The sequence below is a fragment of the Hemiscyllium ocellatum genome, chromosome 3, assembly GCF_020745735.1.
Source record: "Hemiscyllium ocellatum isolate sHemOce1 chromosome 3, sHemOce1.pat.X.cur, whole genome shotgun sequence".
Taxonomy (NCBI): Eukaryota; Metazoa; Chordata; class Chondrichthyes; order Orectolobiformes; family Hemiscylliidae; genus Hemiscyllium; species Hemiscyllium ocellatum.
In genome coordinates this window covers 121,570,937-121,587,661 of record NC_083403.1, presented here as the reverse complement: position 1 = coordinate 121,587,661, position 16,725 = coordinate 121,570,937, and the positions used below count along the sequence as shown (strand labels likewise).

Genomic DNA, 16,725 nt, shown 5'->3' with positions numbered 1-16,725 from the left:
CCAGTTGCCCTACTATAGGGAAGATATTGTTAAACTCTAGAGGGTGCAGCGACAATTTATAAGGATGTTGCCGAGATTGGAGGGTTTGAGTTACAGGGAGAGGCTGAACAGACTGGGTTTTTTTTCCCTGGAGCGTTGGAGGCTGAAGAATGACCTTCTAGAGGTTTATAAAATCATGAGGGACATAGATCAGGTGAATAGCTGAGGTCTTTTTCCCAGTGTAAGGAAGTCCAAAAACAGAGGGTGTAGGTTTAAAGTGAAAGGGAAAGCTTTAAAATGGACCTGAAGGGTAGCTTTTTCACACAGAGGGTGGTGTGTGTATGGAACGAACTGCCAGAGGAAATTGTGGAGGCTGGCCCAATTATGACATTTAAAAGGAATCCGCATGGGTACATGAATAGGAAGGTTTAGAGGGATATGGGCCAAATGCTGGCAAATGGAACTAGATTTATTTAGAATATCTGGTCGGCGTGGATGATTAGACCCAAAGGTCTCTTTCCGTGCTGTATAACTCTATGATTCAATTGTGCAGTGACAGCTTACAGTGCTGACTCTCAGTCATTGGAGCATGAAACATTGAGTACAGAGAAGTGCAACAGATTATTCAAACTTTTTGTGGCATTTGAACCAACTTCTTGAAAGCCTACCTTGGGCACAGATGCACAAAGCCTCTGTACAGGCTACCTTCATGAGTTGGAATGGCCTCTTGTTGTCAACCCTCACTTACCTTCTCTCCTGGATAGCCTTCAGTAGAACCTCTCGAGGCATCGCTGAACTTAGCATTGGGGTCTTTGGCTGGTCCTTGACATCTGCAGAGCTGAGTTGGAGTGATGAGCATAAATTGGGTGATGCTGCTGGATTGCAGAGAGAAAATTGCATGTACAATGAATTTGGAAGAGCACAATTGCACGAGAAATCCTGTTTCGCCCCTGAACAGAAACACCTCCTGTTTTGAAATCTGCCTCGACCACAGTCTCAAAAAATAACAATCCAACCCGATGTGTTACTTGCCCAAACTGATCAAATCTGCAAATCTGCTCTAGGATTTGTTCGCTTTGTGTAGTTGCATAAATCATATTTTCTCTGGAGTAGCCAAAATAGAAGCAATTCTATGTAGCATTTCTGTCTTGCTTTATGAAGACTTTTCCAACAAATTGTCCACAGCCTCTCTGTTGTATTATCTGTGTCTGTGTTCCAAAATGTTTATTTTTTGTAATAGATAATCATATTGCTACACTGTTTAACAGTTTAAATGGCTAATTGCCCTTTGAATAAGTGGGGTCATTGAGCTTCTGTGGAGAATCCATCTTCAGAAAAGGCATATGGAAAAGGAGAGGGGAGGGAACTGTTCATTTCCTTGGACTGCTTGACTGTTGAGCAAGATTCTTGGAGAAATTTGTTTGGTTTTACCATGTGAACTAAGGATCGTTTAGGCTGATCTGAAGTGTGTCTTATTCAAACAGTGTGATTTATTAAATGTTGAGTGTTTGCTCAGTCCAATATAAGAAATACATTTGCAGGGTAAGGTTTTGTCTGCTCTGCCACTTCAGACGAACATGACCCTGTGGCAGCAGTGGAGTATTTCTGTATCTCTCTCATACTGCCTTAATGATCTTCCCCTGACCAAGATTACCACTTACTGCTGGATTTTGCATCGTAAGCACAACAGAGAACGGCTGGCACAGTTCATTTCATACAACGCGGATGCTAACTGAACTGCTCCTCCTGCCGTCTCAGCTCAAGTCAGATCGGGGATCAAACATGAAAACCTTCTCCCATGTTACTCGGTAACTCGCTGTGTTAAGGGATGATGCTGCATCTCCTTCAATGATGATCTGCAATTGTGACAGTGTGGAATGATGCTTCCTGAAATGCATCACTCAAGAAATTTCAGTTATGATAACCCTCTCAATGTAATGTTAGTGGACAGGATTGACTGGCTAGGTAAAGCTCAGATTAGAGTGGTTCTGGAAAAGCACAGCAGGTCAGGCAGCATCTGAGGAGCAGGAAGATCAATGTTTTGGGCAAAAGCCCTTCATCAGGAATGGGGCAGGGAGCCTCTGGGGTGGAGAGATAAATGGGAGGGGCTGTGGCTGGGGAGAAGGTAGTAAGAGTGCAATATGTGGGCAGGGGTGAGGATGAAGGTATTGCATGATGTCCTGAGATCTACACAATGCCATCTTGTTGCTTGTTAGACACAGCTGATTATGCGATCTCTACTTTTGATATATATCTCCAGTGACATTAAAAGGCTTACTAATTAATTAGACATTGGGTCTATTGTAGCATTCATGTGAAGCCATCTTCAAAGTGAAGCACTTTGTTTTGATTGTAAGTTTTTTTGTTTATAATGAAACAGTTTGTGTTTCAGAAGTGATGGTTTGAAGTTTTATATTGAAAGCACAAACAAAATAAATAATTGTTTTTGCACAATGTGACAGAAGTGAGAACATTGTTAAATCTTTTTAATGTTTAATTTAAATGTCAAGAAATAATGCAACCTTTACATAATGGGGCTGAGGGAAGAGATTGTCATGACTGTTCCTTGTGGTTAATTTAAGCTTATTCAATTTTACAGAGAATGTTCTGCTTGAATTTAACAAAACTTTTTTCCTGATATTGTATAGCTTTTTACCCCTTGGATGTTAAAAAATAAACCCAAATTACAATATGTAAGTAATTTGGCTATTAATAGTTCACACGTGGTAAAATAAACTATGCTAGAATACCTATTTATATTATTTGTTGAATGTCTCAATGTTACCTGGATTTTCTATTTATTTTTAAATAGGTATCTCCACTTCAATCAAATAGAATCTCTAGAATCTGAATCCTTCAGTGACCTTCCAAAGCTTGAAAGGCTGTAAGTGCCACTATTTCCTAATACATTTAATATATTACCACTTGAGAAAAACTTTCAAGGGTATTGTCAGCCAAACCTGGTCGTAAAATGAGGCCAGTTCAGGGGGATTGGAGATGACAGACTCGCTCGTTTACTGTTAAGATGAAAGAGGTTTGGTTTTTGAAAGAGTGTGTGGAGCGGCTCCAACAATATTCACTCCCAAATAACTCCAATTCATGTGAACTTGCTACCAATATTCTGTCTTGGGCTTACCTGGTTGTACAGCTGTCTCAGACACCCAGCTGCCTGTACGGTCGAACTGTAGTCTCTGGAGCAGTACCAGACAGCGTTCGTGTTGATGAAAAAAATGGAAATAACAGAAATCGAAGGGAAAATATGTTGTGCTACTGTTAACGCCCCAAACACCTCTTTAAAAAGTCGGCACATCATATATTTTGTGTTTCAGCCCTTAAACGTTAATCTTTTAATGTATTTTTGACAGGTAGAAACTAACTTTAATGCGTAAAAGCTGCTCTGTTACTGCACTTTACGATACAATGTTTATTAATGTACGAACAAAATCATTTTGCTTTCAAAGGATTGAGAGTTTTCTGCATGTTCATGTGAAAGTCCAGTGAGCACCTTTGATATAGCCCAACAGCTGTGTTGTTGAATGTAATTCAACAGTCACAGCACTGATTACTAGTTGCGGATTGACTTTAGAGGCTGAGGAATGAACAATATTATTTCAACCTCAGCTGTGCTTGGTAGTTTTTCATACTGCCTGAAATCTACAGTGTGACTCATCTTATGTTTAAAAAAAATAGCAGTGACATTTATCTCCTTTGGAACGCTTTTTTTTAGTTTCAGGTTGATTTTAACTCCAGTCTGGCACCATTCTTTTGGTGCCACACTGGACAAGCATGCAGATATTTCTTGTTTACAATGGCAGTGATCTCTTAGTACAGACTAACTTTAAATCTGTAAGGGGTATTCAAATAATATTACAGTAGAATCATTGGATCCCTACAGTATGGAAGCAGGCTATTCAGCCCATCGAGTCCACGCTGACTCTCGAATAGCATCTCATCCAGACCCACTCTATACCCGTAACCTTGCATTTCTCATGGCTCAGGCACCCAGCCTCTACATCCCTGGACATTATGGGCAATTTACCTTGGCCAGTCCATCTAACCTGCAACATCTTTGGACTGTGGGAGGAAACCGGAGCACCGGGAGAAAACCCTGGCACACACTGGGAGAATGTGCATACTCCACACAGAATGTCACTCAAGGGTGGAATCGAACCCAGGTCCCTGATGTTGTGAGGCAGCAGTGTCAACCATTAAGCCACCGTGCACTTTACAGGATCTTCATTTTGCCCATGTATGAATCTAAAGCCAAGTTATAAATTTGCTAGGTTAGCTTCTCATCAGCTTTGTCAGAGGATGGTGAAATTACACTGATGCATTTTTGGCAAATTTTGCTTTTCATTATAATCCCTCAGAAGGTATTGGAAGCAGGGTCCTTATGTACTTTTAAGGCTGTGGTAGATAAATCATTACTAGTCAGGAGAATCAAGGGTTATTGGGGGAAGTTGGAAATGTAGAATTTCAAAAGCAAACAGATCATCCATGATCTTATTCAACAGGGAGCATGCCTAATCTATTTCTCCTATTTTGTATGCTTGAATGGCCTTTTTAACATAAATGAAATTATCAACCTATGTTCTGTCAGAGGGAGTGGAGATACATGTCTGTCTCTTTCTTGAAAATCAAAATGCTGGAAACCACAGCAGGTCAGGCTGCACCTGTGGAAAGAGAGCAAACTAATGTTTTGAATCTGACTGACTCTTCATCAGAAGACTTGAAACATTAGCTTGCTGTCTGTCCATGGATGCTACCTGACCCACTATGATCGCCAACAATTTCTGTTTTCAGTACAGATTCCAACATCTGCAGTAATTTGCTCCTTGTCTCTTTACGACTGAGCTCCTCAAAGATGGAACTAGCTTGCTGCTTGGTTACTAGTTTGCTGCCTGCTTCACTAAAGGAACTTAGAGGAGTAGTCCTGTAATTGACCACTTTAATTTTTCCCATTTGTTGCTGGAAACGTGGTGCCCTAATTGGTCTGGAGGCCAATGGACAATGAGAAACTAAACTCCAGCAATCCCACTGTGGGGGCAGCAAGGTGGCTCATGGGTTAGCGCTACTGCCTCACAGCAGCACGGACCTGGGTTCAATTCCAGCCTCTGGCGACTATCTGTGTGGAGTTTGCACATTCTCCCCATGTCTGTGTGGGTTTTCTCTGAGTGCTCCAGTTTCTTCTCACAATCCAAAAGATGTGGGAGTCAGGTGAACTGGCGATGCTAAATTGCCCATAGTGTTAGGTGCATTAGTCGGGGTAAATATAGGGTAAGGGACTGGGTCTAGGTGGGTTACTGTTCAGAGGGTCAGTGTGGACTTGTTGGGCTGAAGGGCCTGTTTCCATACTGTAAGGAATCTAATATCTTTTGCACATTTGGTGAACCCTAAGTTTAGACTTTTGGCTGAGAACTGAGGACTATGCCAACAAAAAAAACATGACTGTTCAATTGAAACAGTGTTTACATGAACCTCTTGGTGATTTGTGTTGGAAAATATTGAGCAGTTCCCACAACTGGTGCAAACATCATGGGCCAATTAACATTCATGTTCACCTTATATTTTCAATGTTTCAATGATCTATTCAGGCAGCCGTCTCATATCTGGCTGATCACAAAATCATACACTGATCGCACACAATTGTCTATCGATATGAAAGCCAATATTAAATTTACAATTGGTTAAAATTTAGAACTGTCCATTAACTATTGTATACCCTGTGTTATGAACTAAAGGAAGTGCTGAGGATGCAGCAAATCATGTATATCAAATTCTTGTGAAGATTTTTCGGACTTTTTTAATATTGGGTAATTTATTTGGACAAACAAATTTGCTTATTTACCAAAATTCTGGTTTAGTTTGACCCATGAAGAAGGTATTTGTGGACAACTTGTTGTTTCTCTTTATTTATTTGAATTTTAAAAAGGAACAAAGACATTTTTTTAACTAAATGCATATTGTTCAATTCATAACTGCTGAACAATGACTTCTTCCCTATAAAATAGGCAAATACCTTTTGTGCATTAGGTTGACAGATAAATAATATTTTAATATTTTCTTTTCTTTTACAGTTTTTTGCACAACAATAGATTATCGCAGATTTTACCAAGAACATTCAGTCAGTTACAGTCCATGAAAAGGCTGTAAGTAATAGAAACTAAGTTTGTTTATGGGGATGTGGGAAAGGGAGAGATTATAATTAATGGAGCAATATGGTGCAAGCAAGCTTTATAATTAATCAGTGCTCATCACTTGCATAAAGGTGTACAGTGCCAGTCCAGTTATAGCAACATAGAGATGTACAACATGGAAACAGACCCTTAGGTCCAACCAGATATCCTAACCTAATCTCATCCCATTTTCCAGCACTTGTCCCCATCCTTCCCATTCATACAACAATGCAACAACATATAAAACAGGAATTCCTGCTCCTAGAATTTGCGGAAATCACCTCCAACACCTAAAATGCCTTGAAAAAGGAACAGCTCTTACAGCCACAATTTTTTCCAGTCCAGTCACTTTAATATTGAAGATGGAACTGGATCATTGAAGGTGTTCACATCAATCACATGTGCATTGTATCAAATCAAAAGGTACCAAGGCAGATTTTCCTGTGCCTGCTTTTAGTTATATTGAACTTTTTGAGATTCAGGACATTGTGGAAATCCTATCTTTGACAGTGCACATTTATAACAGTGGTCCCACAATTGTTTTGTGATTACATTGGAGTGAGTGAAATATCACATGGGTATCTCTACAATTCTGGGGACTTTTAGATTACTTACAGTGTGGAAACAGGCCCTTCGGCCCAACAAGTCCACACTGACCCGCCAAAGCGCAACCCACTCAAACCCATTCCCCTACATTTACCCCTTCACCTAACACTACAGGCAATTTGGCATGGCCAATTCACCTAACCTGCACATTTTTGGATTGTGGGAGGAAACCGGAACACCCGGAGGAAACCCACGCAAACACGGGGAGAATGTGAAAACTCCACACCTGAGGCAGGAACTGAACCTGGATCTCTGGCACTGTGAGGCAGCAGTGCTAACCACTGTGCCACCGTTCCATCATAGTTTCCTGTAGTTGTTGTGTCCTGGCAGCCAGAATCCGGAAAAGCTGCCCCAGTGTATTGCCCGGTAATTGTAAATAAAGCAGTTGGTTTGCACATACCTTGTTGAGTCATATTAGTGGAGTTTTTCCCAAATACTGGGGTTTATATTAAAGATAAAAATTCAAAGGATTGAGATACTGGAAAACAGTTCCAGTTCTGAAGAAGGATCATCGAATCATACAGCACCAAAACAGACCCTTTGGTCCAACCAGTCCATGCCATCCATCATCCCAACTAAACTAGTTCCACTTGCCTGCACTTGGCCCATATCCCTTTAAACACTTCCTATTCATGTATTTATCTTTTAAGCGTTGTAACTGTACCCGCATCCACCACTTCCTCTGGAAGGTCATTCCACACCGTGTAACAAAAAATTTCCCCCATGTCTTTCTTTAAATCTTTCTCCTCTCACCTTAAAAACTTCTAAGGTGAGAGGAGAAAAAACGTGGCTCAGTGGTTAACACTTCTGCTTCACAGCACCAGGGACCTGGGTTTGATTCCACCCCCGAACAGCCGTCTGTGTAGTTTTGCACATTCTCTGTGGGTTTCATCCAGGTCCTCCCACAGCCCAAGGATGTACCAGTTAGGTGGTTTGGGCATTCTGATTTGCCTATGGTGTCCAGGGATGTGCGTGCTAACTGGATTACGGGAATACAGGATTAGAGGGAAGGTGAGTCGGGGGATGGGATGCTCTTCGGAGGGTTGGTGTGGACTCGAATCACTTGCCCTGCTTCTACAGTATAGTGATTTTATGATATGTCCCCTAGTCTTGAAATTTCCCACTCTAGGGAAAAGACACCTGATATTCACCTTATCTATACCCCTCATTATTTTATAAACCTTTATAAAATCACCTCTCAAACTCCTATGCTCCAGTTAAAAAAAATCTCAGCCTGTCAAGCTTCTCCTTTATAACTTTAATCATCCATTCCCAGCAACCTTGTGGTAAATCTCTTCTGAACCCTCTCCAGCTTAATAATAACCTTCCTATAATGGAGACCAGAACTGTACACAGTACTCCAAAAACGGCCTTCCCAACATCCTCTACAAACTCAACATAACATCCCAACTCGTGTATTCAAAGGTCTGAGCAATGAAGGCAAGTGTACAAAATTGGACTCTGCTTTCTATCCACAGATGCTACCAGACCTGCTGAATCCCTCCAGCAATTTCAGGATTTATGTCGATTCTGTTTTAGCTAAGACATGAATGTTTCTCTAAAAAGTACATTCCAAATTGTTTGTTACAATATTACTTCCATGTTGAAGATGTAAAAACATCTAGTGATGAAGTAAAATTGTCTTTTATTACATCATGTGTATGTCTTTGTTCATATTAGGAACAATCATTTTCATTAAGTCATGCCTTTATAAACTAGTTTTTTAAGTTTTTCATACAAAGCAGTGGGTTTAAAATAATAGTTTGTCTTCACTTGAAGATACTTCTTTTTAATAGGAGATTGGATTCCAATAGCCTGAATTGTAACTGCGATCTAATGTGGTTGGCGGAGATGCTGCAGCAGTATGCAGAATCTGGTAACACACAAGCAGCAGCGACCTGTGAGTATCCCAAAAGGCTGCAGGGAAGGTCCGTTGCCACAGTTACTCCTGAGGAATTTAACTGTGGTGAGTTTCACCTTGATCAAGCTTTGCTCTATAGTTATTAAATTGTTGATCACCAATATATGATCAACTTCCCATTTTGAATCCTATGTTTTGTTTTGTATACCTTGTAATACTTAGAAGTGTTGCAACCAAATTTCCGCATCTAATGACCTTTTTGCTAAAAAGCTGATGGTCTGACAGTTTATAGTCACCACATAGTAACTCTGACTTGGTTAGCTTTAAAGCAGTTTGATAGACACTTGTTCAACTCACATTGATGTGCCATCTTTGCTTCAGGAACACTCAAAGACACTTCAGAGACAGGCATAAGGAAAATTGATATTGAGTCAGGAAGGGCAAGGTGAGGAGCAGTGATTAAAGGTTTGGTGAAAAAGAATGGTTTTGAGACAGTATTGAAAAAAATGAGACACATTTAGGTTTGCAATGTGACATTTTCAAGGACCTGAGTCTTCAGTAGGTGCGTTAAGAGAAGGAGACAGAAGACTAGGGTGAAAAATGAGGGAAGTTTGTGAATGAATTATATGTCTCAGTTTGAGCTAATAGCTCCTTAAGTATCTTATTTCATGAACTTGTTACAACTAAGCAGCTCATCATCTTCCTGGCTGCTATTCTGTACCATGAGGTGTGCAAGAGACCTGTGAAGTACCTGGGGATGTTTTTTTCTGTGTCAAAGGACCTTTCTACATGCAAGGCATTGTTGTTAGATTCCTTCTGGATTCCGCCTCCTATCCTCCTCTCTAAAGTATTGACCACTGGCTTGTCCTACAATAAAGCAGACAAGATGCCTGATCACTGTTGCTGAGAATCATAAGCATCGATCACATTCCACCATTCTTTGACTTAAACCATTCATTCTGCCACAGGTTGCACCATTTCCCAATATTGTATTTGCTGTGCTAATGACACAGAGCTTGGTTGACCGTTTTCAATGTTTTCCTCATTATAAAATGTCTTGCTCATAGTCAATCGTTTCTCCAAATCCTAGGCTGCTTTGGCTTCAGAGTCATTGAGACGTAAAGCACGGAAAAGTTCTCTTCAGTCCAACTTGTCCATGCCAACTAGATATCCTATATAAATCTAGTCCTATTTGCCAGTACTTGGCCCATATCCCCCTAAACCCTTCTTATTCATATACCCATCCAGATGCCGTTTAGATGCTATAATTGTACCAGCCTCTACCATTTCCTCTAGCAGCTCATTTCATACACACACCACCCTCTGCATGAAAAAGTTGCCTCTTAGGTCCCTATTATATCTCTCCCCTCTCACTCTGAACCTATGCGGCGAGACGGTGGCTCAGTGGTTAATACTGCTTTCTCCCAGCGCCAGGGACCCAGCTTTGATTCCAGCCTTGGGTGTCTGCCAGCGTGGAGTAAGCACATTCTTCCCATATCTGCGTGGGTTTCCTCTGGGTGTTCCAGTTTCGTCCCATGATCCCATGTTGTGTTGATTAGGTAAATTGGCCATGCTAAATTGTCCCGTAATGTTCAGGGATATGTGGGTTAGTTGCATTAGTGGAGGGGTAAATGGGTCTGGGTGGGTTACTCTTCAGATACTCGGTGTGGACTTGTTGAGCCGAAGGGCCTGTTTTCACACTGTAGGATTCTATTCTATTTTATGCCTTCTAGTTCTGGACTTCCCCACCCCAGGGAAATCCTTGCCTTGTCTTTTTTTTAAAGTAAATCTGGGAAAGGTTGGTTATTGTAGCATTGTTAACTGATGAAGCTGTGATGCTTGAATATTTTAACAGTGCTGCGATTTTTATTCTGGCCCATGGATACACTGTGGCTTGAAATTTATAAGTTTTGCTTTATGTTTGCTGTTGGCTTTTAATAACCAATTTTTTTCATCCAGTTGTGTAATGTAGAGGATGAATTCTGATCAGACAGTCACCGATGTTGGATTATGTAGGAATATGATTTTAGTCCTGTTGATTTTGGCAACAATTTTAAAATAAATGTTCAATTTGTGTAGAGAAGCCACGAATAACGACCCAGCCACAGGATGCAGATGTAACATCTGGGAACACTGTGTACTTTACCTGCAGGGCTGAGGGTAATCCAAAACCTGAAATAATATGGCTGCGGAACAAGTAAGTAGATGTACAACTCTTATTGAATGAAATGTAAAGGTTTAGGTTTATTTTTAATGGTTTTCAAATAGCTCTGTCATAAACCCACTCACATACACCGTGCTTGCATCCCAAGTTTCAGAGACTGATTTGGCACAGCTGTCTAAATGCTTGCTCCCTTATTTTATGAAGCCTGGCAAAGCAGTACGAGTCAATGTACTTTTGTGAGATACGACTGATATTTCAGTGAAAATAGCTGACACTTACAATAGGGGCAATTATTTGGAAAACTGTCCATTTTTGATAAGTGTGATAACTATGTAATCCTCATCACCGAAATGGTATCAGGTGAAAATAGGTTATTTGCGTAGAAAATATCGAGGTAGTTAATAGTTGATTGAGCATGTGGTGTCAACCACTGCCAAGGTGTGGTTGGACAGATGGCTGTCAGTATCCCCTGTTCTGAGTCTACAAGACCTACTTTGTTTAAAGTGGTAGAGGAAGCCCCTGAGGTAGACTAGACTAATGGGAAGAGGTTCTTGTTCGAAGCAAAATGTAATTTATTACATGATAGCAATCAAGTCCACATTGCATGAATAAGACAGACATTGTTGTCTAGACAATGAGGAGACCTAGACGGTCTGTCTTCCATAATATCCTGAGCTGTTCTACCTTTTCCCAACCAAATTCTTATGAAATAATCAGAATGAATGAGGCTTAAAGCGGTCTTCAGCAAAAAAAACAAGTATCCTGATTGCTCCGTTGTCAGTCCAAAATGGATAAGCATGCACTTGCTTGAACTCCATTTACCACAGTTTTGCCCATTCACTTAATCTATCGATAGTCCTTTGTAGTTTTATGCCATCATCTACACTGACTACAATGTTGCCCATATTTCTGGCATCAACACACTTCGATGTATGACATTCTATTCCAAATCTTTAATAAATAATGTGAATAATTGAACCCCTAACAAAGATCCATGTGGGACACCGCTGGTCACATCCTGCCGGTTTAAGTACCTACTTATTATTCATACTTCCTGTTGCCTGTCACTGAACCCATGTCCCACTCATGCAGTAATTTGCCCTTAATTCCATGGGCTTCTACCGTGATTATAGACCCTAGGTTACAAATTCCCCAGGCAAACTGGTCTGTACTTCCCTGGTTTTCCTGTTTTCCCCCTTCTTAAAAAGTGGATGACGCACAATTTTTCCAATCCAGTGGAATGACTCCTAAAACTAGGGAATTCTGAAAGATTATATTTCGGACATCTACAATGTGCTCCTCAAACTCATTTAAGACCTTTGAAGAAAAGCTATTAGGCCCCAGGGATTTGTCACTCTGTAATTCCATTTATTTCCTCATTACTGATGTTTACTTCCATTAATTATATTCAGTCCCCGTTCCCAATCCACTTTTAATTTCCTCGGAATTTCCAGCAAGCTATCCTCCTTTTCCATTGTGCTTACTGAGACAAAGTAATTATTCAACACATCTGCCGTTTCCCCACAGTCATTGACAATGCCCACCTTCAGTCAGATGCTTCTGACCACCCTCTTTCCATTTATGTAACGATAACATTTTTAAATTGATTTTGCTGTCCTTGAAAAGTTTCCCTTTATAATCTGTTTTAGTAGCTTTTATGAGCTGAATTTTGACCTTTTGCTGCTCATTGTATTTTTCCCATTCAAGATCTGTGCTGTTTCTTGCATTTTTGTTAACTTTGTCTTTTAGTTTTATGCTGTCTCTTATTTCTTTAACGGCCTGTGGCTGATTTTATCTGTGAATTGGAGTTCTCCCTTCTTAGGGGAACAAACAGGTTTTGTATTGTGTTAAATTTTGCTTTAAACATCCCCCACTGTTCCTCAGTTGTTTTACCCCTGATTGGATTTTTTGGTTTACTATGGACAGTCTCTGTCTGATTCTGTTAAAGTCGACCTAACCTAAATCTTAAACTCTAGCAGCCGATTCATGTTTTACGATTTCAAATGCTGCATTGAACTTGGTCATGTTATGATCACTTTGTGAGGGTAGCTATTTGACCTCCTGTTACTTTATGTCCTACTTCTGTACATTTTTTTGGAAGTGCCCTATTATCTTACAATGCTGCATTCTTTTTAATAGCTAGGCACTGCTTATGCCTACAAGGTTTTTTTTTCCCCATAACATTGATGTTGACTCATAATAACTACTGTGTGACTTTCTGTTTGTGTTGGTTTGTCACGTGTGTCTTCTGTGATTTAATCACATATAAACTGAATGGTTTCTGTGAAATTCCTGTGAGGGAGTTGATCTTCTCCTGCCAGGGTTCTCTGTGGCCCTTTCTGATCTCTCGCCATGACATACCACAAACAGCTGCAGGCTATTTGCACAAGTTTCTCTTCAGGCTCATAAATTTGTAACTGAAATTTCTTCTAGATTTACATTCATTCTGTACAACTAAATCAAAATTCAATCTGTACTGTTGTGTACTGTATCTGATGTCAACTGTGCTTTGATCAGAAACTCAACTGGACTCACTGCATAAACTCTGGTTGCAAGAGCAGGTCGGAAGCTAGGAATACTGCATCGAATAACTCACCTCCTGGCTCCCAAAGCCTGTCCACCATCTAAATACACAAGTTAGATGTGTGATTGAATACTCAGCACTTGCCTGGATGAGTGCAGCTCCAGCAACACTCAAAAGCTTGACACCATCCAGGACAAAGCAGCCCACTTGATTGGCACTACTCCCACTAGTATCCACCACTGACACTCAGTAGCAGCAGTGTGTAGTATCTACAAGATGCACTGAGAAATTCACCAAAGATCCTCAGACAGCACCTTCCAAACCAAAACCACTTCCATCTAGAAGAACAAAGCAAGTAGGTATATGGGAACACCACCACCATCAAGTTTCCCTCCAAGCCACTCACCATCCTGACTTGGAAATATATCACTCTTCCTTCACTGTCGCTGGGTCAACCAATGGCAGGTGGCCTGCAGCAGTTCAAGAAGGCAGCTCACCACACCTCAAGGGCAACTAGGGATGCACACTATATGCTGGGATGGCCAGTGATGCCAATATCCAACAAATGAATATTTTTTAAAAAATCTACAGGACCTAGCTGATCTAAAGTGGTGGCAGAAAACTAGGTAATTTCACAAAAAGACACTCTTTTCTTTGCATGTTAGCAATTAGATACAAGAAGACATTGTTCCTCAAACTTTGTGACTGAGATGGTAAGTCTGTCTTCATTGAGATCCAGACCTGATTCGCCTTTACTCTCCTAAGACTTTGCAAGATCATTAGATTGGTTCTTCTGCATTAAACCATTTATTGCCATTATCTGATACAAGATTAATAAGTCTTTGCAATGCATTTTATTTTAAATGCAGTTTCATCCCCAGTTCAAGTGCAGGAAATTAAATCTGTGTCAACTTTGCCCAGTTGAGTGCACTTTTATGTCAGAGAGTGCAGTCATTGAGTTCAATTCTGAAATAGATTTCAGCACAGAAGCTCACCCAACAGTTCCGTGTAGTGCTGAGAACTTCAGCATCACAAAGATTGCTGCCTCTTAACTATCAGTTGATCACCGAGACCCTACCATCTGCTTTTTTAGGTGTTTGCTTGAGATCCCTCAGCAATTTTCAAAGTGCAAGCTTTCTTAGCACTTTGCCCAACATTCTCAACCAATAGAAAAGGTATAAATTGGCACCCGTGAATCACGGAAAACCATTTTTTCCAACATCCACCTCTTGACTCTCTACGTATTTGTTTTCATTTGCATTGTTCCGAATCACATCCAGATAACAGACTGATGATCCCATAAATACTTTCCATGGAATACAAAAATTATACCAAACAAGATAATCTTCAGGCTAGTTGAGATTATTAGATGTCAGTGCAAGATTCAAGTATATTCCAAAGAAAATAATACTCTTGAAATATTTCATTTTGATTTAGAAAAGTCATGGATTTTGTTCTACCAAAGGTGCAGAAATCCTGTGTGTTTTGTTCTGTGGCAAATGGAAACCAAGAAGCTGATTTCCTCACTTTGCACATGGACGCTCTTTTGCACGAACAGAAAAACACAAACAAATGAAATATGGTATAATTTTGTGGATGTGACCATTATCCAGCTTTTTAATCACCTTACATTTATTTTTTAGATTAGATTAGATTACTTACAGTGTGGAAACAGGCCCTTCGGCCCAACAAGTCCACACCGACCCGCCGAAGCGCAACCCACCCATACCCCTACATTTATCCCTTACCTAACGCTAAGGGCAATTTAATTCTGCCTTATCTACTTCATCCATTAATTCTGTAATATTTATCACATGTTTGAGGTAATTTCAAAATACACCAACAATTAAGGTGGCACTGCTGTCTCACAGTGCCAGGGACCTGGGTTCGATTCCAGCCTCAGGCAACTGTCTGTGTGGCATTTGCACATTCTCCCTGTGGCTGCATGGGTTTCCTCCCACAATCCAAAGATGTGCAGGTCAGGTGAATTGGCCAATGCTAAATTAATTGCCCATAGTGTTCAGGGATGTGTAGGTTCGGGGTAAATATAGAGTAAGGGTTTGGGTAGCTTACTCTTTGGAGGGTTGGTGGGGATGTTTTGGGCTGTAGGGCCTGTTTCCACACTGTTTCCACACTGTAGGGAATCTGTGATTGTATTAATCCTAAATTTTTGAATATGGATCAAAATGCCTACCAAGCAGTGCTTTTAATTCCTTACAATTTATCTACAGAGAAATGTCACTAATTCAAAGGTGTGAACAATATTTGAGTAAATTGTTTCCCTTTGATAGTCGATGTTGAAATATTATTGCTGAATTTATTTATTGTAGATAACTCAATTAACATTGAATTGTTATCAGCCAGTGCACTTAGTGTAGATGTATCTACAACTGGCAAGGACCTGGTTTTGATTCCAGTCTCGGGTGACTGTCTGTCTGTGTGGAGTTTGCACATTCTCCCGATGTCTGTCTGCTTGGGTTTCCTCTGGGTGCTCCATTTTTGTACCACAGTCCAAAGATGTACAGGTTAAGTGAATTGGCCATGCTAAATTGCCCATAGTGTTCAGGGATGTGTAGGTTAGGTGTAGGGATTCTATGATAACATCAACACATCTTAATTTTTATTAACCCCAAAGATAATTAAATTAAATTAGTGGGATTTAAAGAATTCTAATTACTTTTAGATTTGTAGTTGTTTGGTGATGGATGCTTTTGTTTCTTTATAGTAATGCTTTAGATATGAAATACAACCCACGCTTAAACCTACTGGATGATGGCACTTTAATGATCAAGAATACTCAGGAGGATGACCAAGGGGTCTATCAATGCATGGCCAAAAATGTAGCAGGAGAAGTGAAAACTCCTGAAGTTATTCTTCGGTACTTTGAGATACCAGGTAAGCTCTTCCTGCTTTACGATAGTTACGTGTGAACATATGGGTGGGTGGCGCTGAGTGGAGGTGGTAGAAGGTGAATGAAAACCTACGTTGGTGCTCCTTACAGAAATAATAGAAATAAGTACATTACTGCAGAGATAAGATTGTTTTCATGCAATACTGTCTCTTTACTCTCAGACAAGAAATCAAAAATTTGCAACATGCTAGTGGAGATATAATGCTAGTTTTAATTCCAGTGGTAGGTGAACTTTTCAGAACAAGATTTAGTGGGCCTTATCAAACTGAAAGGAGATTGAGTGAGGTGAACTATTTTATAAGAATGCCAGCTGGAAAGGAATCTCACAGAGTGTGTCATGTTAGTACGCTCAAAGGTTATTTTGATAGGGAAGGAAAGCAAAAGGAGATTTTATTGGTTATAGCACAGAGTGAAGATCCAAGTTCAGATGAGTCTGAATTGGACATTTCTCAAATTATACACTGAGGAAATTGTAAAAAATTTGAATTAATTATTGCGTTACCT

General features: G+C 40.2%; 1 protein-coding gene across 1 annotated transcript in view; it reads left to right on the top strand.

Annotated features, from left to right (window-relative positions):
• The window catches only part of LOC132834345 (peroxidasin homolog), a 281,522-nt gene that overhangs the window by 187,331 nt on the left and 77,466 nt on the right, over positions 1-16,725 (top strand). The window contains exons 5-9 of the mRNA XM_060853129.1: positions 2,792-2,863; positions 6,057-6,128; positions 8,558-8,727; positions 10,702-10,819; positions 16,036-16,205. Coding sequence (XP_060709112.1) covers positions 2,792-2,863; positions 6,057-6,128; positions 8,558-8,727; positions 10,702-10,819; positions 16,036-16,205 — 602 coding nt within the window. The remainder of the gene's footprint in view (positions 1-2,791; positions 2,864-6,056; positions 6,129-8,557; positions 8,728-10,701; positions 10,820-16,035; positions 16,206-16,725) is intronic.